At 45.2% G+C, this 26,156-nt stretch overlaps 1 protein-coding gene across 2 annotated transcripts in view; it reads left to right on the forward strand.

Annotated features, from left to right (window-relative positions):
- The first annotated feature begins 355 nt into the window (after window positions 1–355).
- The window catches only part of LOC114043439 (hepatocyte nuclear factor 1-beta), an 83,114-nt gene continuing 57,313 nt past the window's right edge, over window positions 356–26,156 (forward strand). Inside the window, exons 1-4 of one of the 2 annotated variants that reach the window (XM_027862568.1) lie at window positions 356–974; window positions 6,403–6,602; window positions 12,011–12,275; window positions 16,215–16,453. In XM_027862568.1, the coding sequence (XP_027718369.1) occupies window positions 631–974; window positions 6,403–6,602; window positions 12,011–12,275; window positions 16,215–16,453 (1,048 nt within the window). In that variant the 5' untranslated portion in view covers window positions 356–630. The remainder of the gene's footprint in view (window positions 975–6,402; window positions 6,603–12,010; window positions 12,276–16,214; window positions 16,454–26,156) is intronic. The other variant, XM_027862569.1, reaches the window with a different exon arrangement.

Here is a 26,156-nt window from a genome sequence, read left to right on the forward strand (position 1 = left end):
CCACCATCCCCCCCCCCCCCCCCCCCGGTATCCTCCTTCTCTCACCTTACCCCCGAAGAGATGTCAGTTTCTCCCTTCCTCCGGGTAGGGATAGGGGCTGGGGCTGGGGCCGGGTGAGCCGCTGGGTGGAAGGGTTCTCCCAGCAGTCGCACTTGGCTGCCGACTTCTTGCTTAACAAGTCCAAAGTTCAGCTAAAGTTTGGCTGATAAACAGAACCAATAAAGAAGGTCCCCGGCCCCCAGTGTAAACACCATGGGCTTGAGCAGACCCAGCTCTCTAGCCGTGAGCTCTCTCTTTTTCCGTGAGCTTCTCTCGCGCTCTCTCCCTCTCTCCCTCTCTTCCTCTAGCCGACTTTCCCCCTCCCCACCTCCATTTGCATCTGGCCGAAATGCCCGTCCCTTCCCACTGATTTGCATATCTTATATTGGCTAATGGAGGCGATCATGGAAAGTTAGAAGTTTGCTGACTCCTCTCGGAGGAGACTCCGGGACCGGGGAGTAACAGGTGTGCGGAGGCTTCGGGGGGGCTCCCAGACTTGGGGTTTGCTCGTGAAGCTCCCCTCCGCCCTCCTCTCTCACACCAACCCCTCCCCACCCACCCCGAGCCCCCCTCTTCTCCAGTCCGTGGAAAATGGTGTCCAAGCTCACGTCTCTCCAGCAAGAACTCCTGAGCGCTCTGCTGAGCTCCGGGGTCACCAAGGAAGTGCTGGCCCAGGCTCTAGAGGAACTGCTGCCAGCCCCGACTTTCGGGGTGAAGCTGGAGACTTTGCCGCTGTCCCCGGGCAGCGGGGCTGAGCCTGACACCAAGCCGGTCTTTCACACCCTTACCAATGGACATGCCAAGGGTCGCCTGTCAGGGGACGAGGGGTCAGAGGACGGAGACGATTATGACACCCCTCCCATCCTCAAGGAGTTACAGGCCCTCAATACCGAGGAGGCTGTGGAGCAGAGGGCCGAAGTGGACCGCATGCTCAGGTACGGGGAGCGCCCAGTGGGCGCGCTGGGTGAGTCCTGGCCCTCGCTCTTCTCTCCTGCTCTGTGCCGTCTTGGCAGGGCAGCTCTATCCGGCCCGTCCCTCCAAGGTTGGTTCTCCCCTCTCTCCCGCTCTAGGGATGCCTGGGCCCCAGACAGAGAAGCCCCTGCTGGGCCACCCCCAGACTCACCTAAAACTGTCCCCTCCTTTCAGTCCAGACTAGGACCGAGCCAGTCCTCCTTTCTCTGTGGCTCGCCGTGGAACACCTTGATTCTATATACAGTTCTCTCTGTCGGAAAGACAGAGACCTGGCCTCCTAAAGCCAGCGAGTGGCAGAGACGTGGGTGCTTTTAGCTTTTATTCAGGGACGAGCTTAGATGGGAAGCAGCAACCCCGGGGGAAGTGATTGCGCTCTGAGCGGAGGCCTGACTTCAGCTCACGGTCCCAAATCTGAGAACCTACCTAGTCCTGAGCTGGCAGCGGATACACACTCTTCGGATTGGGACAGTCCACCGGCCTTGGGCCCTGCTCTTGCTAGGATCCTAGGGAAGACCCACCCGGACCTGAGCCAAAAACTACGGCGGGAGGGAACAGACTTTGAGCTTCCCCAGAGGTTTGGTTCGGTTGTAGCAGTGCGTTTGGACCCTACAGAGCTCACTGATCTGGGATTCCCAGAGGGGATTATTAGTGCCACTGTCAGACAGAATACACCGCCTGAAAGGGCCAACATCCATCCCAAACTTATTTACAATCCTTCTTCGCGTTAATAGCCAAGAACAGAAATTTACTTTACTGTTCCCCGCTGCTCTAACGCTCAGGTTGGGGTGTGGTGACTTGTGGGAGTCTCGGGCTTCCTTTGGGGGCTTTTCCGGGAGTCGGCAGTCAGTCCGCGCGGCCCGGGATCTACTAGCTGCCATCTCAGGACACCGGAGAGGCTTTGACAGCTGGTTACTAATTATCCCAAGGGGGTCTAACTCGCCCCACTGTGGCCGTCTGGGCCTGTCCTCAGCCCACAGCTCCCGGATCGTTCTGACCAGCCCCAGCACCCGGCCGCAATTCAGTTCACAAAGCTAGTAGATCTCGGGCCTGGTCAGCAGGCTGGGTCGGCCTAGGGCCCCAGAAGCTGGCTGTCTAGGGGTAGGATGTGAACTTGCTTTTGAAGTTGGTTCCCGGAGCCCTAGCTCTTCCTCCAGGCTGCCCCCAATTCCCAATTTAATGAGACACTTATGGATAATATCCAAAAGGATTCCTAGGCCCGTTTTGATTTTTTATTTCCCCTCCCCCCCAATAAATGGAGTTGGGGGTGGAGTGGACGATTGCTCACCCACCTTCGCGGGTTAGGATTTGAGAATCCCGGAGAGCGAGAGGTGAGCAGTTTAGGCCGCCCTCCTGGCTGCTAGTGCGAGCTCCGCTCCCGGGTGACCCTCGGCTGTCTGGGGCTGCTGGGGCTCTGGCAGGGTAATAGGACCGGCTCTGTCCCCCGGCCTGGCTGATAGAAGCTGGGACCCGAAGGCTCACTCACTCCCAGGGCAGCCGGAGGCCTGGGCTGCTGAAAGGGCCATGGGAGTTGTAACTTTTCTCTTGGACGGGACTCCACTGCCCTTAGGAGACTGGGGAGGGTTTCAGCGGGGTCTCCGCAATCCTCGGGGGTCCCGCCCGTGTGTACCCCCATCTCCGCCCGGCCCACTCTCAGCCGGGATGAAACGTACACGGCAGCACGTGGAGTTGGGGTGTTATTAATTTATTTCTATAAATCATCAACAGAAAGATACACAAAGGGCTGTGATTAGGCTTGAATAGAGAGGCGGGTTATTCATTGGTGAAGTTGTAAACTGGGCTTAAAAGGGGGAAGGAAATAAACATAACACCGGGCACGGGCACACTCCCAGCTGCTACACAAACACACACGCGGGACCATTGTCGCGCGCACCTGGGCCCAGCCCCTCCCTCGGGCCCACTTGGCCCAGCGAGGAGGGGCTTACCGCCTAGCAGGCGCTAGTCTGGGGCCGCATCCCCCTAGGCGGGCGGGCCCAGCCTAAAGCGCCCGGGGGGTTGCTCTGTAAACCCCAGTAGGGCCCGACACCGGGTCTCCTTACTTTTACTTTGCCTCCTTCCTTTTAGCTATCCTACAGCCAGAGCTCTACTCTGGTCACAGGCAGGACAGGAAATATGCACACACACACACACACACACACACACACACACCCCCACACCCCTTCTCCTTGGGTTCTAGGCTAAGTGTTAAGTATGAAGTTCTCCGCTTTTTTCCCCCGGGGACGGGCGGCGGGCGCTTCCTTCACTCCCTGGGTCCCGAACTGTGACTCGCCTCTAAGTCCCAAGAAAGGCATTCTTTTTCCCTGGACAAATCTGAGAGGCTGTCCCGCCGCGTGAGCCTCCCTCCCTTGAACGGCGCACACACAGCCAGAGTCCTCACTTGCAAGAAAACCCGCGTGAATTTTCCTTTCACTGGGCCGGGGGGGGGGGGTTGGGGAGGCAAGACGCCTTCTTTCTTTCAAATTTCCTTGTGTCCTGGGGCTGAGGCTGCAGGGGTTGGGTGGTGCTGAGCTCAGGTCTGGGTTGGGCTCCAGGCGGCCTGTTTTTGACACAGTATGTTTTCCTCCCTTAGAAAGACCCCGGGATAAAGCCCCTTACACCCCAGGCAAAGCGAGTTTCCCGGGGGTCAGGAAATTGACACACGAGGGCTAATGGGGAATTGTTTTGAAAACTCGCGTGAGCCTGACGGACCTTGCCGCGTAGGGCTGCCGGCGCTTGGCCCGCGGACAGGGAGATAAAGGCGTTTGACACCTGCCTTCTTAATACAATGTGGCCTGAGCTTTTGTCCAGTATGTTTGTTCGGAGTAAATGCCACCTGAAAGATTTGTTTCTTTTTCTTTTCTTTTCTCTTTTCTTCTTTCTTTCTTTCTTTCTTTCTTTCTTTCTTTCTTTCTTTCTTTCTTTCTTTCTTTCTTTCTTTCTTTCTTTCTTTCTTTCTTTCTTTCTTTCTTTCTTTCTTTCTTTCCTTTCTTTTTTTAAAAATAGTATTTAAAAAATAGAGAGTTGGTTCAGCAGCCTTTTCCCCCCCTAGGGAATACTCCTGAATTCTGAGATCAATTTTTACCCACACCACCTTATCCCAAGATTTAAGAGATCTTTTCTAGGGAGGATTTTTTGTTTTTGTTTTTGTTTATTAAGTAGGGCTCCACTGTTTTTCTTGGTGCATGTTTTGAAGCTGCTCCATTGTGGATTCATGGCACAGAGTTTTCGTTCCATTCATTTATTCCACGAATTCCTCGTTGGAACGGGCAGGCTGAGCTAAGCGTGGCCCCAAGCTGCTTCACTTCCCAGCGTTTCTGAAACGTTAAAATAAAACCAGGTTAAAAACTAGATCCCAAATCGCCGAATCTGTTAACACAAACAAAGAAGCTAACAACCAAATGAATTTGTCAGCTTTTAAAATTATTTTTCTTATCTCTCCTCCAAAATTTTTTCCCCTCTCTCTAAGGAAATCTAGTAAACATTCGGCTCGGCACATTTTCTGAGCAATTTCTGATATTTAAATGCCAGTGTCCAAAACACCAATAGTTCCATTTCTAGAGAGATTCCAGAGAAATTTTCTGTGTTTGAAACTTTTCTCTTCCTCATTTTGCCTTTAGCACTGATGAAAAGTAATGTCTAATTTAGAGACAGTTTATAAATATTGGCGATGAATGGCTCCTTGGCTAATCTCCGAATTCCTCTTACCGGCAGCTACCCAAACTCGGGGATCTAACACCGTTTTCCCCCCTCATTAATTTATTACCTAAGGATTTGCGAAAGGAATCGCTGCAGTTAGAGAACACGTTTTTTAAAATATGGTAGCATAATTATTTAGTAAGACGTTTTTATTTCATTTATAAAAGTATAATGAAAATGTTTCTGAGTGTCATAATTAAGAATGAAGTTGCTGATTATGTTGTGACGCCATGACTTGTTATGATCGTTCCAAATCATTTTTAATGGATTCACACAGGCCCAGACGAATTTTAACAGGCATGTTGACATTCAGGTAGGGGAGATGCCCCCCCCCCCCAGCCGTATTATAGTATAACCTTTTGTTTTAGATAAAAATCTCGTCAATTTCAAGCCACCTGATACGACATGGGGAAACAATGAAAAAAAAATCCTAAAGGATAGATGGAATTTGAAGGTTATTGTAAGGGAGGCAGTAGGTCGCCTGGGCATTTTTCTTCCCAAATTCTGAAGAGTTTTGGGTTTGGATTTTTGTTGTTGTCATCGTGCCGCCCCATTTAGTTTAATAGAATTGAAAAGCATTATTATGTTCAGGACTCTAAATCGAAGCTAATGGGCAAAATGCGTTCTCAGTTACCCCCACTACATCAGAGGAGAAATCTGGCCAGAATATGAAGAAACAGTAGCTTTTCTTTTTTAACCTTGACTAGGCTGAAATTTTTTATGTATTATTCAGAATTGTAAAATCCTGCGTTGTCCTTCATTGTTTTTCTCCAGGGGTAGGGAAGCTAGAGTCCATATTAAAAAACAAAAACAAAAAACAAAACAAAACAAAAAACAAAAAACAAAACATTTTGGGTTACCTTCAAAGAGGGGAAATGTTAACCTAGTGACAATTTCTTGATACTTTTCTAGAATGCTGAAAATCCATTTCACAAACCTACAAAAGGGGAACAATGTCTCTTTTCTAAGTCTCTCTTTGAGGTAGATGGGTATGGGCCATTCCTATTTTACTCATCTGAAACTAAGGCACTCCAAAGGAAGTAATGTAATCAAGGTGGAATTAGACGGCTGAAGAAGCTCACCCTCACTTCCTTTCTATTCCCTATCATCTTGGGATCAACCCCACCGCAGATAATGATATTTGCATCTTTGTTGTTACTGTTTTTAATTTGTTTTGCATTTCCTACCTAATCAGGGGAAAAATAAGTAAAATCGATCAGAAAGCTATCAGTTTTAGTTAGTTTTCAAGGACGGGTTTCTGTGGTCACCAGTTCAGAGACAGAACCTTCATCTCCTTTCGTCTGGATAGTCTGAGCTTGGACTTCACATTTGTTCACTTGCTGCCAGCTCCCCCAGGATGGAATAGGCTGTGTGGGGAACTGGGACTGTTAACCTGGAGCCATAGAAAGTTAAGTTTTTGTGTTTTGGTTTGGATTTGTTTTGTTTTGCTGCATTTCCTGCATCAGTAGAAAGAGCTGTGGATTTGGAGCTGAAGGCATACCGGCTCTGCCACTTCCTGGGTAACTTTAGATAAAGCATTTCATCTCTCTAGGACTCAGTTTCCTCCTTTGTGAAATGAAGGGATCGGACAGGGTGATCTCTCATGCCCCTTTCAACTTGAAAATTCTACGATCCTGCATCAGTGTTTCTCCTGAATTTCTACAACGAGCATCCTAACTGTGTGCTTTTTTTGTTTAGTGAGGACCCCTGGAGGGCAGCCAAGATGATCAAGGGATATATGCAGCAGCATAACATCCCCCAGAGGGAGGTAGTGGATGTTACAGGCCTGAACCAGTCACACCTCTCGCAGCACCTCAACAAGGGGACGCCGATGAAGACCCAGAAGCGTGCAGCACTGTACACCTGGTATGTCCGGAAGCAGAGAGAGATCTTGAGACGTAAGTGTTTTCTGAATCTGGCTTGTTGAAGGAACTTTGCTCTGTCACTGACCTCTCTATACTGCCTTGGTTTCTTCATCATTAAGGACACTTACTAGAGCAATTGGTTAATTTCAAGGAGGAAGGTGGGGGCCAGGTAAGGGAATGGGTTAGCCCCCCTGCCACTATAGGACTGACAGACAGAGATCGGGTGTAGGGATGGAAACAAGCCTTTGGCTGCTTACCTGTCAAAGGGTTACCTCTTATTATCTGCAAAAGGCCCTGATCTAGTTTCTAGTTTCCTCTGTGTACATCGAATTCCCAAGTAGGTTGAGGAGAAAATGCCCTGCCTTCCTTCCCCCATCTCCCCCCTAGACTGGGTACTATATTGCTGATGCAAGTTTCCAAGGGAGATATGCTATTTCCACACCCTGCTCCCTTTTGGAAAAAGCACAGGGTATATAGGTGACATACCCTTCGCCCTCTAGCTTTTCATGCCACTAGCTGTGGTCCCAGTGTCCCTGCTTGGGGAAGTCTGGAAGGTTTTTAGGGGTCAAGGAGAGGGAACAGTCCAGTATTGAAATCTCCACTTCCCAAAGGGGACACTGAGGGTTGAGTAGATGTTCACCAACAGAATCGTTGGAAAAATTCCAATTCGAACAGGTCCTCGAATGCCTCCTTGGTGCTCCTTCCTCTGTCCAAGTTTGAATAGCAAGCTGGGCCAGTGGGCAGCAGTAGAATACTTGGTGAAGTTTGCTGGGAGTTGCTGTTGGTTGATCCCAACTCTCCCCCCACCCCCAAGTCTAGACTCCTCCCCCCACCTCCACCACAAGACTTTTTCTGTTTAATCTTGCCACTAAGAAGGTTTTTTTCTCTACATTTTTTTTAAGTTTGGAGAGTTTGAAAATTCACTCAGTTATAGATGAATAATGTGAGCATGAAGGACAAATTGTTTTGCTTTAGGAAAGCATTGTTTTTCTCTTTGTGCTTCAATTGTTTTGGTCTGGTTCTTTTCCTGGTTAAAAAAATAGTTAATGGATGTCACACACATGGACACAGGCACACTTGTATATGTGTGTGCATATATATTATATACACACATTTATATATATAAAATTTTGTATGTATATATGTGTGTATATATACAATGTTTTCCCACTACCTTCCTTTGAGGCTCCTCTAGCCAACTGCTTCTACTTTTTAGACATACAAAGCTACTTGACGCCACATCTAGCTTTTACTCCCTCAAAAGCTGGGAAATGAAACTCTTAAAATAATTAAGATGTTCATGCTCCCACTTCTTTTACTATATGAATTCAAGAAATCCCATGGGGTTTAAGAATATTGCTTCCTCTGTGTAGTGGAAAAAATGGTGTATTTGAAGTCAAGAGGACCTGGGTTCAGATCCCCACTCCATCCATACTACCTGCATAGCTTTGGCCAAGTCACTTCATCTGAGTTTCAGTTTCTTCTTCTATAAAATGGATGGATTGGAGTAGGTGGCTTCTGGGGTCCTTTCCAGCTTTTGATCTAGTATCCTAAGACCTTTATCATAGAGTGAGAGATAGGTGCTCCCCACCCCCACCCCACCCCTCTTTCAAAGTGTCAGATTTAAGAAGTTTAGGCATTAGAAGGAAGGAAGGAGAAGAAAAGAGGCAAAGGGGAGGGAGGAGGAGGAAAGAGGGAGAAGAGAGGTAAAGAGCACAGAAGGATGGGAATGTGTGTGTGAGTATGTGGAAGAGACAGAGACAGAGACAGAGACAGAGACAGACAGACAGAGACAAAGAGAGATGGAAAAAGACAGAGTCAGACCAGCAGAGACATAACGAGAGAGAGAGAGAGAGAGAGAGAGACAGAGAGAGACAGAGAGAGAGATAGATAGAGAGAGAGACAGAGAGACAGAGAGACAGAGAACATTTCCTTATAGAACTATAGAAAAGAAAAGGAACCATCCATCAGTCTTGACTGCTTTCATGAAAGGACTTTAGAACAACAATCGCCAGGGCTACTCTTCTGGGTCCCATTAGAAATGAAACAGAAGCCGACTTCTGCAAATCCATTTTTATGGACAGTTTACATTTTTCACCTCCTCCAATTAAACTGAAATTAGAAAGGAAGCCAAGTGAAGGGGAGTGTGAGCAGTGAAGTTAGTGGGGGAGGCTGAATTCTCTAAAACAGGGAAAGGCTAGAGAGGCTTTGAAGTTGTCAGCTCATGGATATTACTATTCCTGTGTAGTTTGATCCAGGGCTGTGCATGCAGCAAAGATGTACTACTTCTATAAGGTACAGTCTGTAAACTGGCAGTCACCCCTCCTCCTGCACATGCTGCAGAGCAATGGCTTCACCTGAGGTTACTATTTATAGTTCATATGATTGTAGATTCAGAAAGAGACCTTAGTGGTCATCTAGTAATTTACAGATGAGAAAAATGAGGCCAGTAAAATTAAATGACTCACCCAAAGTCATATAAGTAGTAGGTGTCAGATTTGAGATTTCCTCCATTTCTAAAGTCAGTGATCTTTTCTTTGTATCACTCTGTCTCTTCTATTCTTGAGGATTGTTTTGTTTTGAGACTGTCAAATTTGAGTTTTCTTTTACATAATGTCTGTTCAAGTCAAATACCTCATCCCTCTAGGTCCTTGGGAATATCAGTTTCAATATTAGCTATTATTCGGTGATCCTCCATGAAAGGCATTGTGGCATAATGAATAAAAGCCCTGGACAGGGCTTGGGAAAGACCTGATTTCAAATCCTACCTCTGACACTTGCTAGCTTCATGATCAAGGGGCAAGTTGCTTAACCATTCTGAACCTCAGTTTCTTCATCTATAATATGGAGATGCTAATAACACCTGTAATACTTACCTAAAACAGTTGTTATGAGGCTTTGATGAGATAATATAAAGGGCTTTGCACATTTTCAAGAAATCTAGAAATGCTGATTGTTCTTATTCTGAGTGCTTGGCTTAGCACAGAGAGTAGGGAAAACAACAAAAGATGGACCCTATCAAGGTGTGGAACTCTAGAAAGCACTTTGTAGACTTGTAGGAAAAAGACACGTGAATATTGATATTTGAAGCTATTGTGAGCATGTATCATAATAGACTAGAAAGTGATTTGAAAAGCACAATACAAGTTCATGATATTATCGCTATTTCTGCTGCTGTTATTCACCCCACTTAGATTCTGACTACATTCCAAAATGTGGCTAAGACTATCAAAATGCTCTTTAGGTTTCTACTGAACCCATTTTACAGATGGAGAAATTGAGTGACCCAGACAGGAGTCCAATTTAGTCAATGACTCCCCCTGCTAGTAAATCTGACTGCCTAGAGCATGATTTAAATGATGATAAGAGAAGTATGCAGAGAGTCTTCCAAATCAGATGAGTTAGTGATGGGGTCAGAGCCACAACCAACAGCTGTGGCATATTCTGTCCTGCTTTCTTTCAACCAGGCAGGTATACACCCATAGTTTGAATCTGAACTTGTAGCATCATAGGTCTGGAGCTTAAAGGGACCTTAAAGACAACCTAATCCAGCCCTCTTATTTTTGCAGATGAGGAAACGAGTTGTGAGAGGTTAGGTGAATTGCCTAAGGTTACGCAGGTAGCAGGTGACAGAGTTGAGATCCCAAGATCTGAGGTCCTCTGGCTCCAAATTCAGTGCACTCCCCGCTGCACCACGCTGATAGGGAATATTGATCACTGGACTTGGTGGCAGAGAACATGAGTTCCAATCTTAGATCGACCCTCTACGTTCTCCTAAGAGTGTCTGTGTCTGTGTCTGTGTGACTTTGGACAAATCATTTCATGTCCTTGAGTATTAGCGTCCTCATGGATAAAGGTCCCTTCTAGCTCTAAATTTTTTTATTAACTTCTTTTTAATTAAAAAAATTACTTTGTTTTTGTTGACATTTTTTTTGTTCCATCACATTCATTTCTGAAAATATCTCTTCCCTATCCCCTGCCCAGTGAACCATCCCTTATAACCAAGATTTTAAAAAAGAAAGGAAGCGTTATATCCTGTGCTCTACTAGAAACATGGGTGGTCATCAAATGGGACTGGCAAGATAGGATGGACAATGTCCAGTCTCCTGTCCACATCTAAGGCCTTGGCCATCATGGTCACTTGCAACTGGTGAGCGTGTCCTTCAGGGCTCTAGTTCCTAGGATCACATTAGAAGGATCCAAGAAAGTAGTCAATGGGGTGGGATTTGAACCCAGGTCACAGGATCACAGATTTAGAGCTAGAAGGGAACATCTACTCCAACTCTCTTGTTTTATTGATAAAAAAAATACCCCAAACCAAAAAACAAACAAGCAAACAAAAAAACAAAACAAAAACTGAAGCTCAGAGAAGTCAGATGACTTGCTCAAGGCCATATAGATAGGGAATAATGGAACAAAGGATTTGAACTCAGGTTCTCTAATTTCAGAATCTTTCCACTGTACTTCACTACCTCTCTGGTCTGGGGTTTGAATTTCTGATCTGTTACACACCAGCTATGTGAGTCCTAAGCAAATCACTTCTCTCCGAACCTCAGTTTCCCCACCTACACAATAAGGCTAATCATAATGCTTATATTTCATATCTCACAGGATTGTTGAGAGGGAGGAAAACTCTTAAGTGCTATAGAAAGTGCTATTATTAATTTACCTTTCTCATAAACTATTCTTGTTAGGGATTAAGTGAATTAGTCTGTAAAGCTTCTCCTATTCCTGGCAATTCTGTGCTATAGAATTCTGGGATAGATGTTAGTGTGTGTGTGTGCTAATGTAAATAAAAAGAGTCCCTTCCAAGGTGGTTATGGAAAGGAGTTAAATAATTTATTTTAAAAATCTGAACATCTAGGGTACAAACAACTAGAGACATCAGGAGTTTAAGAATTCAAATTCCCTGAAAATGTTTCTTTTAAAGACTGTGACTCAAAAAGATACTAAAAAGCAGTTTACCTTAAAGCTTTGACTTAAAGAGATTTGGTGCCAGGGCCTCTTAAGCCAGATGTTCCAACCCAGCCAAGAATTCTTTCTGTAACATGCTAGAATAAACAAAACAAGAGAAAACGGTCTTTGGTTTTAGAGTATTGCTTCATGTCTGAGGGTCAAATAAAAACAAATCATCTCTGAAACAATGGCTCTTGGGTTGCAACTCCTTGAAAAAGAAAAAAAAAAGAAATAATATTGGCTGATACAATCGTAGGTTTTACATCCGAAAGGTACCACAGGGACCATCTGGTCAAATCCTTTCATTTCATGGATGAGAAAACTGAGGCCTAGAGAAGTAACATTATTTGCCCAAGGTCACACAGATATAATAGATCAGAGCTGGAGTGGAAAATTAGGAGAAGGGAATGTAGGTGTTTATTTATCTGTCTGTCATCTGGGTAGAGGCTACAGACCCTATCAAATCTGCTCCTTTCTCTTTTCAGAATTCAACCAGACAGTCCAAAGTTCTGGAAATATGACAGACAAAAGCAGTCAGGATCAGCTGCTGTTTCTCTTTCCAGAGTTCAGCCAGCAGAGCCAGGGGGCTGGGCAGCCGGACGATGCCTGCTCTGAGCCTGCCAACAAAAAGATGCGCCGGAACCGCTTCAAATGGGGGCCTGCATCCCAGCAAATCTTGTACCAGGCCTACGACCGGCAAAAGAACCCGAGCAAGGAGGAGAGGGAAGCCCTAGTGGAAGAATGCAACAGGTAATGACATTGATAGCTCAATTAATAAACATTTATTAAGCGCATACTATGTGCCAGGCACTGTGTTTAATACTGGCCACATTTAGATGCACCCACACTGTGTTGGTAAATAAGCCCCGGGAGAAAAAAGTCTGTGCTAGCCACACCCCCTCTAGACTGCTTAGGAACGGTTCCCATGGGAACCAGCTGTGGTCATTTAAGATGCATCAAGAGACAAATGCAAGCCAATTGGAAGTTATTGATGGTCAGATGGAATGGATCTATGGCATGTTTTCCTGGAGGTGAGAGGCACGAGTTTGATCCCACAGAGGTTAATTGGTTTTAGAAATAAAGCTGTCTTTTGGTCGCAGGCTTTAACCTTGGCCAGCCATCCTTCCTGTTGCTGGTTTCAAGGCGGGTACTATGAGAGACAGAATGGAGCAGTGGATAGAATGCTAGATCTGAAGTCATGAAGACCTTAGCTAAAACCCTGCCTGAGACATTTACTAGCTGTGTGATGTTGAACAAGGCTCCTCCGTCTTAATTCCTCCCACTTCTGAATCTATGATCTGATGAGGCAGGCAAAAGAGAATGGAGAGATCAGATCGACTGCAATCGGCCTCACTTGGGAAAATTTAGTTAAATCATAAATTTAGATTCAATTCAACAAGCACTTATTAAGCATCTACTACATAGCATTTAGGGACAGCTGTGTGGTGCAGTGGATAGAGTGCCAGATTTGGAGTCAGGAAGACCTGAGTTCCAATTTTGCACTTACTAGCTGTGGGGCCCTGGGCAAATCGCTTAACCCTGTTTGCCTCAGTTTCCTCATCTGTCAGATGAGCTGGAGAAGGAAATGGCAAACAACTCCAGTATCTTTGCTAAGAAAAACCCCAAATGGAGTCACAAAGAGTTGGACATGACTGAAACAACATATAGCACTGGGCTAGATACTGGGGGATATAAAGACAAAAAAATCTCTGCCCTTAAGGGGCTTACATCTCATGGGTAACAACACATACTATGCTCTCAGTAGCATTATAATATTATTGTTATTATTATAAAATCTATTATAAATAAGTTATAATAGATAAAATACATCATAATATCATATATAATATTAATATGGCCAACATTGATATCATCACAATCGTACATTAACATCATATTAATATGTAATCTAGTAATAGCATTACTGCATTATAATGAATATTATAAATACCATGTAATATATTTAAATATAATATTAACTTATGAATAAATGATAATTATATGTCTATGGCTTGAAAGGCCAATTTTAATTGAGATAATTGTTAGAAGCCCTGGGACTTGGTGTGTGTGTGTGTTTCAACTCTGCCTTTCTCATCCAGATTCATAGGTCAGCAAGTATTTGTTAAGTCAACACACTTTTATCAAGTGCTCACTATGTGTTGGAAGCTGGTATAGGTCCATAGATGTAGGAATTGTTCTTAGAAGAAAACTACTCCAACCTTCTCATTTTATGGATGAGAAAACTAAGGCCCAGAGGGGCTTGCCTGAGGTCACACAGGTAAGAAATGTGGGTAGGGGCAAGATTCAAACCCAGGTCCTTTGATGTTAAATCTAGCATGCTCTCTACTGTGTTATGCTGCCATCTCATACATAAACTTACAGGATCATAGATTTTGATCTGCAAGAGAACTTAGGGACAATCTAGTTTAACCCTCTTGTTCTATGGCAGAGGAAGCTGAGGCCCAGAGAAGTTAAATGACTTGTCAGGGTCACACAGATACTAATTCCATCATAAGATACAGAGCTGGAAGGGCACCACAGAGGCCATCCAACCCCCTCCCCCCATTTTATAGTTGAAGAAACTGAGGCCCATCGAGGTTAAGTGACTTGCCCAAAGTCGTACAGGGAGTGTCATAAATGCTTTCCTGTGAATGCCATTCATTTTTTTTATTGCTTTCAACCAGTTCAAAACCCAGTAAAGATTTGTGTGGCTTCCAAATCTCAATTTGAGTGACATGGGGCTATTTGGCTGGATTGGGTGTGGGCACTGATGGATGTGGTAAGATCTGCCTAGGGAGGGAAATGTGGGCAGGAAAATCCTTTCCTAAATGCCACATGAGCCCCAACCTGCTCTTCCCATGCCCAGATAATGAGCACAGGGAAACCAAGAGCCCGTACCATCCTTAAGAGCGGCCTTTCAATCACTTTTGTGGCTTCCTGACAGACTGAGGCAGCCAGGAGTATTAGGTCTACCACCCACCAACCACTAAACCACATCCTTTGTCCTTCAAAGACTCTTCCACATCCCACTTCATAGGAGATGGCAGATGCATAAGAATTCCTATTTCTCTCATACTTCTTTGTTCATTAACTGGAAGTTCCCCAAAGAACAGTGTACTCTATAGGGGCTGGAATGGTGGTCTCAGAGACAATGTTACAGTTTACGATGGAAAGAACATTATATTTGGAGTCAAAAGAACTGGATTCCCATTGCTACCCTATTGCTTACTCCTGTATGACCTGGGGACAAATGCTTCACCTCTCCACGCCTCAGTTTCCCTATTTATAAAATGAGATGGTTGGTGGATGGCTTGGTGGTTAGAGTTCTGGACCTGGAATCAGAAAGAATTGAGTTCAGATCCTCTTCTAGGCACTTATGTGACCTTGTGCATGATACAGTGAATTTGGAATCAGAGGATGGGGTGCTCATCCTGGCTCCACCACTTCTAATCTGTGTGATTGTTGGGTAAGTCACTTCTCTGAGCCTCAGTTTTCCTGCTCTACAAAATGGGGGAGTTGAACCAAAAGGCCCTTGTGGCCCCTTCCACCTGTAAATCTATGAGCCTATGATTAGAGGAAGGCTAAGGTCCCTTCTAGCTCTGTGAACCATGAAGAAGATGACATTTTGGGAAAAAAAAAATAACAAAATTGAAAGTTCCCAGAAGACCAAAACTGGAACTGCTCCATTCACCTATCATCAGGAACCACCCAAATGGTCCATGTAAATGACTTTCTTTGACTTGGTCATAGGATCACAGATTTGAAAATGGAAGCAACTCCGGAGGTTATTGAGTTCATTCAACTCTTTCATTTTATAGAGGAGGAAACTGAGGCTCAGAAAGGTGACTTGTTCTAGCGTATAGGGGTAGTAAGTGGCAGAGTCAGGATTTGAACTCAGGCCCTTGGACTAGCAATCCTACATTCTCACGACTGCACCATGCTGCCCTTTAGCCATAGTTATGTTTGCAGCCTACAGAACAGAGATTCAGCAGATCTGTGAACCTGGTGTCTGTTACCTTTTCTTTTTTTTTTCTTTTTAAATTTTCATCACTGTATTTCAAAAGAATTGGTTTCCTCTGTAATCCATCATTTTATTTTATTTATGTGAAAATAATATTCTGACTTCACCACATTGCCAAAGAAGCCCATAATGGGAAGGAAGGAAAAAAAGTAAGGCAGGGTGGGGTGGGGGGGGGTTGAAGAGACAGACAGAGACAGAGACAGAGGCAGAGAGATAGAGAGAGATCTGGCTGGGAAAAGGATACTAAGAGGCAGGAAAATTTTTTTTCTAAATGCCATATGAGGAGAGAGAGAGAGACAGAGAGACAGAGACAGAGAGAGACAGAGAAGAGAAGAGGAGAGGAGAGAAGAAAGGAAGGAAGAAAGATGTCTTGCTGTAGAGTATATGTGGAGTATATAGTCAGCAGTTTTTGGGGGCCCTTTTGTTTTGGGGAATTGGGGGGGAGAGGGAATAGAAGACCCTGTGACAGTGTCCAGGGTCTTCTTAACTTGTCTGCATCTAATGACCCAGGGCTCAATGATAGAAATCAGTTTTCCTCCCACCCCAGCACCCTAACTTTAGCCTCACGGTATTCCTAGCAAGGACCATTGCTTGATATTAAATAAATTCCAAAGGACCCTATCTCCCCCCATGCTATCTCGACATATCTCTCTTTTGTTTGGTCATAGGGCAGAATGTCTGCAACGAGGAGTCTCCCCATCCAAAGCTCATGGCCTGGGCTCCAACCTAGTGACTGAAGTCCGTGTCTACAATTGGTTTGCCAACCGCCGGAAGGAGGAAGCCTTCCGCCAGAAGCTGGCCATGGATGCCTACAGCACAAACCAGCCACACGGCCTGAACCCAATGCTGTCCCATGGCTCCCCCCACCACACACAACCAAGTGCCTCTCCTCCAAGTAAGCTATCAGGTAAGCAGACTGAGTGGGCGCCTCTCCACATAAAGGCCACTGAAGTGGCAGGGCCTCTTCCTCCCGCTGAGTGTTTCTTGGTCCCTTCTGTTAGTAAAAGGATGCTTTGGGTAATTCCTAGGAAGGTACTGGCAACACCTTTGAGTCAGGATGTTTTTCTAAGGAGGAATGTAGGACTAGAGAAGGTGGCTCTGTATAGTGAGAGTGAAGGGTTGGGACTCCTGCCCGTTTGCCCTTTTCAATGTCATAGTATAAGGACTAACCTTTAAAGGGAGGGGTCTCTTTCTCTTCGTCCTTGTCTCTGGATGTCTGCTGATTCAGGAACTCATCGATCAATCAACATTTATTAAATTCCTACTATGTGTCAGGCGATATGCTACGATCTGGGGATGCATCAGATGGGAGATAATGAAAGGGCATTTTTTCTGGCTTCAGGGACCTGGCAGCTGGGTAGTGGGTGGGGCCAATCTGGTAGAGGAGACAGAATCAGAGCCTAGGAGGAAGAGAGAGAGGTATCTCTGCAGGAGGCAGATAGCACAGTGGCGAGGGTACTGGCCTTGGAGTCAGGAATACCTCGGTTCTGACCTAGGCACTTAATAGCAGTGTGAACCCTGGGCAAGTCATTTAGCATCTCTTAGCCTCAGTTTCCTCCTCTGTAAAGTGGGAATGATAATAATAGCCCCTACCTCCCAAAGTTGTTGCAAAGATTGAGTTAATATGATATGTAAAGTGCTTTGTAAACTTTAAAGGACTAAGTAAATGCTAGCCATCCTTATTACTACATAGTAGGGCAAAACCTATCCATTTCTTTGCTTCTTGAGTGGCCCAACAGCCCTGGAAAGTTAGTCCTATCTGGTCTTGGTCTAATTCCAGTTCTTTTAGTACTGGATGGTATCTCAGAGGCCATCTTGTCCAATCCCCCTCATTTTACAGAGGAGGAAACTGAGGCATGAGGAGATTTCAAGTGAGGTCACCCAACTTCACACCGATAGCATGATCTGGGGTGTTGTGGTGATGAGGACACTGGCCCTATCCCTCATTCATGCCAGGTACAATACAACTGGGCTCCTTCTAATTTTTTTTTCTTTTGAAAAATGCAAAATAGATAACATACACCCTGAAAGGATTGTGAATAGGATCTGGATCTGAAGTCAGGAAGTCCTGGGTATGAATCCTGCCACTGAAACCTACTGGCTGTTTGACCAGGAGTATATCACTTAATCCCTCTGTGGCTGTCTTCGTATCTATAAATTGGGGATAATCAGACTTTGCGGTATCAAACTCACAAGAGATCATGAGACCCAGATGAGGTGATGTGTGTAAGCCTTAATGAAGTTCATAAATATTAAGATGTGCACCATTCAGTTAGGAGTTCAGAAGCATTTTTTTGTGAAGATGGCTTTCCGATGCTCATACTCTTACTTATGTCTTGAGGATCGGGAGCCATTGTCCCCATTGGTGTCCTCCATGGTCTGGGAAATGCAGGCCTAGCATAGTGCCTACTCTCCAGCCAGCATTCCGATCGAGCAGATGCCAGGCATCCTTTTTCAACTAGGTTAGCCAAAATAGAATCTTTTCTCCTTGATCTTCTTCTGGGTCACCCTGGTGCAGCTCAGTATAGTTGAAGTCAGAGGACCCATAGCTGACTTTGAAGAACTAGAATTAGACTGAGAGCAGACAGGGACTTACTTTCCAGGGCCCAACCAAGTGTCTCGATGACTCCACTGGCACCAATTATCAGTGGCATTGGCATGACCTTACCAAAGCAGGTTGGGCTAATGAGGCCAGAGTACCAGGGAAAGTATTCACATGCTGTGGCAGTGACTGTTCTCTCCCAAGCTGGGAAAGAGTCATTTCCTTGCAAGAGACAACAAACATCAGCCCCACAGTCAATCAATAAGCACTTATTAAGTACTTACTGTATACCAGGTACCGTGGGGCCTAGTGAGGATAAAAAAGACAAAAGTAAGACTGTTTTTGCTCTTACAGAGTTTACAACCTAATCATATACCTTTAGGCTCCCTATCCTTTGTGCTGTTGGCTGGAAAGCTAGGAGTCAGGGAATGAACACGGGCAGGTGGAGTTAGTCAACTGGTCAATGAGCAAGCTTTATCAAGTGCTTTGTATGTGCCTGCTCTGAGGATACAAAGAAAGGCAAAAAACGTTCCCTCCCCTCAAAGACAATCTAATTGGAGAAGCAAGGTGTAAATAACTAATTACGTACAGGATAGATAAAAAGCAGGCACTAGCACCTGGGGGGAGGGGGAAGGGTCTGCAGGAGGTGGGATTTTGGTGTGTCCTTAAGGAAGGATAGGGAAACTTAAGAGGCTGAGGTGTGTGGGGGAGGGGGTTCAGATCCCAGCTTGGACACGTGACCCTGGGTAAGTCATTTAACTTTGCTGAGCTTCTGTACAATAAGGAAAACAATATTGTTGGTACCCAGGTTGTGCTGTGAGGCAGGAATGAGAACGTGTCCCCAGTGCTTGGGGAGCTTCAAAGTGCTTTGTCAACGTCAGTTATCATTATTACTATTATTCTTGCTGCTAGGTAGGAAGAGGTGGTGGCTTGCTGAGAGCCCCGGGAGCCCCTGGGAGCAGGCTGGGGTGAGTTTCAGGGTAACTCAGCTCCTCTGGGGAAAGACAAAGCGTTTCAGAGGAAAGCAGCAAACTGCTAGCGGCTGGTGCTGAGCTGAGTTTGGAGAAAACAGTTTGTAGTAAGCAAAAGGGCTGAATGGAGAAGGAGGGGTAGGGCTGAGGGGCATTCTTGGGAATACAATGTGCATTGTGCCGTTACCTGTGATCTCCACACCAAAGTCAGGGAGCCTGAGCTGCAAACAAAAGCCCGGCGGCTTTCTGACAAGCTGAGGTTGTGGGGAGGTCACTGTGGGGTCACTAGCTTAGACTGCTCTCTTTCCTACTGGGGCTATCTCCCCGTGCCCCACACTGGAGGGGCTGATGGTGCAGTCTGGCAAGGCAGGCAGGCAGGCAGGCAGGGCAGGGACTGAGAAACAGCCACGCTGGAGCGATAGCATTACAAGAATGGTCATGCCCAGCTGAAACCCAGAACCCTCAGGCCCTTCCCAGGGCTGGGAGCCTGGGCTCCATGGGACCCCAAAATGTTAGGGCTCTAAAGGTCCTGCCATCCAAAACAGCTGACCCCAGAGTCAGACAATCTGGCTTCAAATCGGCCTCTGACACTTACTACCTATATGACCTTGGACAAATCACAACTTCCCTGGGCCTCAGTTTCTTCATCTGGAGTTAGATTAAATGGGGGAGTTAGATTAAATGGCCCCTGAGGTCCAGCCCTAAATCTATAATCCTACTACTGGAGTGAAAATTCTGCCCCTGAATCTTATTATCTGTGTGATCTTGGACAAGTGTCTTACCTTCCCTGGGCCTCAGTTTCCTCATTCATAAAATGGTGGTGGGGGGGGGAGGAATTGAACAATATGATCCCTTCTAATTAAAAGATTTAAGATCCTATAATACTAATTCAAGAAGCATTTGTTAAATGCCTGCTGTGTACATGGTTACTATGCTAGAATCTGGTGGGGGAGCAGACAGAGACAAAAATTAAATAGTCTCTCTGTGCCCTTAAGGTTTTCACATTCGACTAGAGAGGGAAAAACACACATGTATATGGATAAGTAAATATAAAATATCCACAGGTAATTTGGGAATGGAAAAAGGGGAATACTATTAACTCAAGGGAGGTATAATTTGACCTTAAAGACTCTGCAGGTCAGTTTCCTCATTGGAGAAAATGAGTCATAATGAGGTAAAGTGATTTGCCCAACATCACAGCTATTGGGGGCAAAGTCAGGCCTCTTGACTTCCAGTTTCAGTTTCTTTCCAACATGCTAATAATAACAATAGCTAGCATTTATAGCATTTATTATGTGTCAGGTACGGGGCTCACCTCTTTACTATTATCATCTACTTTGATCTTTAGCTAATTTAAATGGAGAGATAGGATTAAGAATGAGAACATATGTGCCCAAGCCAACCTTGGGTTCTGTTTCCAAATCACTGGTTCCTCGTTGACATATGGGAACCCCAGTGACCTAGTGCTTTTCTTCCCAGAAGACAAATAGTGGGGCCACACTGGTAGTTATTAGTGGACCGTCTGTTTCAAATCCTGTAACTTACTTCCCTGTCTTCTCATGGCCCCTTCCCAAAGACCAGGACTGTGTTAACTTAGCTCCCTTTATGGAGTATCCATTTTAGTCCCACATACAAGCTCCTTGTTCGTGATAAAATTATTCTTGGGGGGCAGCTAGGTGGTGCAGTGGATAGTGCACAGGCCCTGAAGTCATCAGGACCTGAGTTCAAATCCAGCCTCAGACCAAACACTTGACACTTACCAGCTGTGTGACCCTGGGCAAGTCACTTAACCCCAACTGCCTAAGCAAAAAAAAAAAAATTTAAAAAATTTAAAAAAAAATTATTCTTGGGAAGAAAGGCCTTTCTGAAGTGGCTCAATGTAGGCCAAACTCATCTGATCGTATAATCAGAGAGAAAAAGCATTACCAACTGTAGAAGTTCAGCGTAGACCAATATGGATAGAATGCTAAAGATTCATCTTCCTGAGGTCAAATCCAGTTTTGGACACTTACTAGCTGTGTGACCCTGGGCAAGTCACTTAACCCTGTTTGCCTCAGTTTCCTCATCTGTCAAATGAGATGGAGAAGGAAATGGCAAAATCACTCTGGTGTCTTTGCCAGGAAAACCCCAAATGGGGTCATGAAAATGACTACCACCACCAAAGCACAGCCAAATTCAATTCAATTTGATTAGAGCAGAATTTGTTGAGCACCTAATGTGCCACTTGGTGGGAATAGAAAGACAGTTCTTGCCCACATGGAGCATATCTTCTACTGAGAGAAATAACCTTGTACAGGATGAGAAAACACAAAGCCAATGCGAAGGGACAGCTGGGAAGGAGTAAGGAAAGGTATCTCATGGGAGAGAGGCTGCCTGAGCTGATCTTTGAAGGGAGTGAGGAGGCAGAGAAAATATAACAGCTGGGCTCGATGTTCCTTTTCAGTTTATCCATCTGAGTTATGGGGATGTGATTATAGGATCAGAGGTCATCTAGTTCAGTCCTTTCATTACCCCAAAGAGGTTAAGTGGGTTTGAACCCAGAGAACTAAATAGTGACATCTAGGCCTTGGGTTTGGAAACATGGAGCGTATATTAGTGTCAGTTTCCAGAATTGGCCACCCCATTTCCCGTGTTGTTATTGTTCAGTCCTTTTTTCAGATATGACCAACCCTTTTGTGACCCCATTTGGGTTTTCTTGGTAAAGATACTGGGGTGGTTTGCCATTCCTTCTCCAGTTCATTTGACAGATGAGGAAACTGAGGCAAACAGGGTTAAATGACTTGCCCAGGGTCACACAGCTGGTATATGTCTGAGGGCAGATTTGAACTGAGGTCTTTCTGACTCCAGGTTTGGTGTTGTATCCAATGTGCCACTTAGCTGCCCATGACAGCCAGGAAACTGGAAAGGTTTTTCTTGTGTGTGTATTTGCTCCTTCTTGTTTCTCTGGGATACCCCTGGATTAATTAGTCAGCCAACAAACCTCCTATTTTTTTATGTCACCTGCATTTCTCAATGTATCCTCCTTTCTCCCTTCTGACGTATGACAGAATTAAAAAAAAATAGTTCAGCAAAACAAGCACCTTAAGAAAGTCGGACAGGATCTATAGTGCTCCACGCCCATAGTTCTCCATCTCTACAAGGAAGGGAGGGAGGGGCGTTCTCTTATTTCTTCTTTGGGGCTAGGTTTAGTCAGGATAATTTCAGCTCTAATTGTTTTGTTGCTGTTCCTTCCATGGTCTTGCCAACTGCTTAAATCAAGCTTGGCAGCCTTCTGGCTTTCTCCTTCCTTTCTCCCTCCCCCATCCTCAAAGAGACCCATGTGACCCAACATGGCATCCCGAGGACGTCTCTATGAATGGGAATAGTGGGAACCTAAGGAGACCTTAGCAGTCGTTTAATTGGACCCTCTCATTTTACAGATGGGAACACTGAGGCCCAAAGAGGTGAAATATACTTTGATTCTATAAACAATAGTTAAGCACCTACTACATGTCAGGTATGAGATACTGGGGATGCAGAGGCAAAATTGAAACTAACCCTTGCCCTCAAGAGACTTGCCTTCTCCTGGAATGAAGTGAAGTGATTTAATTAGTCACACAAGGATTATCCATCTAGACCAGGAAGGGACCTTAGTGGCCACCTAGACCAGCCCTCTCACTTTAAAATGAAGAAATTGAGTTGAAGGGAAAAATGACTTAGCCTAAGGTCACTCAAGCATCAGAGATGGGATTTGAACCTGTTCTCTTTCTCCTAAATGAGGTCTCTTTCTACTATACCTTGCTAGATGGCAAGTTCAGAGATAGGAGAGAAAGGGAAACAGGAATTGAAAAGTACATGAGAGCACTGGTTTCTATCTTCAGGTCCTAAATGATATGCCCATTTTGCTCCATACTGGCCAGAACTATGAAAGAGAGCCATCGATAACATTTGGATCCTAAATGAAAAATTAGTGGGAGATGTAAGACAAGACATTGCAAAATGAATTGTCAGTATGGTCCTGCTGATTGCTTTTTTAAAAATAAATTTTTGATATTTTTTTAACATCACCGACATAGCTCTTCTCTTCTCTGTCCCTTATAAGAAAGAATAAAAAACAGGAAAAAAAATAGTTCAGTAAAAGTGACATGTTGAGAAAGTCTGACATGATCTGTAGTGTTCCACACCCATAGTCCCCCACCTCTTTGGGGAAGGGAGGGAGGTGGCTTTGAGAGCCCCTATCTTGTTGTGGTGCCTTATTAATCCTTATCTGAGCTAAGGCAGTGATATAGAATCTAGTAGGCATAGACAGGGAGGGGACCCTTTGGTGAAGGTTTCTTGTGCTCTACATTCTGGTAGAAAGAGAAATGGATTGAGTCCCAAGATGGAGGAAAGTCCTAAGAAATCTGGTGCATGTAATCATGGACAAGCCACTTTCTTTCTATGTAGTGAGGTTTCCTGGAAGGCTGAATCTTCTTTCTGTCTCCAAGCACAGTTCCTTTCTTGCCAACCCAGTTGACAGTGCTGGCCCACTTTGAGCTGTGCATCTGTCCACCATCCATCCACCTTCTGCAAGTCCACGATGACCACCGGGTGACCCTAGCCCTGGAATGTCCTCTACAATAGGGCCAGTGGGGGGGAGGAGGAGGCGAGCTTTGCTTCTGTCATGTGCTGATTGCTTACAAGGTGCCCTACAAACACATTGTCAGCAAAATCAGCTGTTTTCAGTGTTCTCCCCAGGCTCGACAATAATGCACCAGCATGCAGCCCAGGGTTGTCATGGCGTTTTCTCCCTTATGCATGCTTAATTGACAATTAAGTTGGGGCTTTGAACGAGCCTGGCTTCCTTTGATGTGCCTTCATCTTTTCCAGCAAGTGTTGCAGGGGCAATCCTTTGTTTTCCTCTATTAGGGGACCACAGTTACTGTAGCATGTTGAGGGGTTCATTTATCTTCAGCCTGGACGGCCTTTGTCTCCCCCATCCCAGCTCTGCCAGCAGGAGCTGTCCCTGGTTGTAGGGCCCAGTGACGGGCCATTCTGAACCTCCTTTTGAGCCCAATTGGAGTGATGGCCTCTGCCTCGATTTCAGAGCTGAGTCTAGAGAAAGGCTTGGAGAGGTCAGAGGGGAAGGTGGAAGGGATTGATGGGACTGGTTGGAGGCTGGTGCTTGTATTGATTGCTCTGAAGGAGCGCAAGGAGGAGGAAGTTGGCGTGGGATGAGAGTCAGGCTACCCTTGGCACTAGCCACGATTTTTGTTTTCATCAGACCTATCAGTGGACTTGTTCGTCATACCCTTTATCCTCGAGAGCAAGGGGTTCACCTCGGTGCCCCACTGAAAAGAACAGTCACAAGGGCTGAGAAGAGATGGAGGAATAGCAAGCATTCTGGACAGAACCAAGAGAGACATGGGTTCAAATCCTGCCTCTGATAGCTGGACAATTCCTCCCTGTGCCTCATTTTCCTCATTTGTAAAACAGGGATAATGATACTTGTAGTACTTACATTGCAGGGTTGTGGTTAAGTATCACATGTAGTAATAGATGTAAAGCATTTTTTGAGTCTTAAAATAATCTCTAAAAGTCTGACATTATTCATCTTTCCTTTCCCTAATCTCTTTCATTCTTCCCTACAGAGCAATGTTTGAAACTCAAATAGAAATGGGGCCCTCCAATCTGTACATAAGGATCCCCGAGGGCTGTGTATTGACTTAGTTTTAACATATAATGTTTTCCGTGCTTATTGTATTTTTATTTATTTTGTTAAATATTTCCCAGTTACATTTTAATTTGGTTTTGGGAGCACTTGGCTGAGTGTTTGACATCTGTTCTGTAGAATGTTGGTGAGGTTATCCTCCCTGTTTTAGAAAGAAGGATCATAGATTTACAGCTATTTAGGAACTATTGAATCCAACCTCTTCATTTTATAGATTAGGAAACTGAGGCACAGAGAATTGATGTGACTTGCTCAGGATCTGAAGTTGTAAGGAAACTTGACTACAGAGAAGCAAAGTGGTTTGTCCATGATTACATGTGCAAGATGTTCTAGAACTTTCTACCATCTTGGGTCTCAGCTCATTTCTCTTTCTACCAGAATGTAGAACATAAGAGACCCCCGCAAAAGAAACAGTTCTCCTGCCACACTCTCCTCCCTGCAGTCATATCTCCTTCTTGTCCGTGTCCATTTGATTTTATATCACTGCCTATCAGGCCTTAGCTACAGAACAGAGATTAATGAGGCAATGTGAAGATATAGCGGTTCTCAAACTTTTTGTTCTCAGGACCCTTTTACACTTTTTTTTTTTTGGCTAGGCAATGGGGTTAAGTGACTTGCCCAGGATCACACAGCTAGTAAGTGTTATGTGTCTGAGGCTGGATTTGAATCCAGGTCCTCCTGAATCCAGGGTGGGTGCTCTATCCACTGCGCCACCTAGCTGCCCCCCTTTTACACTCTTAAAAAGCATGGAGCACTCCCCCCCGAGAACTTTGTTTATATGGGCTATATCTAATGATATTTACTGCATAAGAAATTAAAATGACTTAATATTACCATAAATATGGTTTTGAACTTGTGGGGGCTCAGCGACCTTCAGGAGTCTATAGATTTCACTTTAAGAACTGCTGATATAGTGGATAAGGCACTTGACTTGGATTCAAAGCACCTGGGTTTGAATTGCAGTTCTACTTGCTAGCTGTATGACCCTGGCCAAGTCATGTTACTTTCTCATCTGTAAAATGAATCGCCTGGATTAGAAAGCATCTGAGGTCCTTTCTAGCTCTCTGTGCTCTTGTGTCTGTGCTATGTATCTGTGCTCTTCCCCCAGAATCGTCAGCGTGGTATCCCAAGTCATCTTCCCTTCCTAGCAGTCAGATTCTATCTTGCAGGAAAAAGAAGCTGATGCTTAGCTCAGAGAAGCTCTGTCCTTCCTAAGAGCTGACATCCCCAAACCAAGCAGGAGGGATAGGTGCTGTGACTGAATACAGCTGTCTGCGGTGAAGTCAGCAGCCACCAAAATGACATTTCCTTCCCCCAGCTCCTTCTGGATCCCATATTCCTGGAGCTCTTTTTGGAGAGGCTTGGAAGGAGGATGGCTATGGCTGGGGAGGGAGGGAGGGTGTGAGTC

The sequence above is a fragment of the Vombatus ursinus genome, unplaced genomic scaffold (genome assembly GCF_900497805.2).
Source record: "Vombatus ursinus unplaced genomic scaffold, bare-nosed wombat genome assembly UNPS02014768.1, whole genome shotgun sequence".
In the NCBI taxonomy this organism is placed as follows: Eukaryota; Metazoa; Chordata; class Mammalia; order Diprotodontia; family Vombatidae; genus Vombatus; species Vombatus ursinus.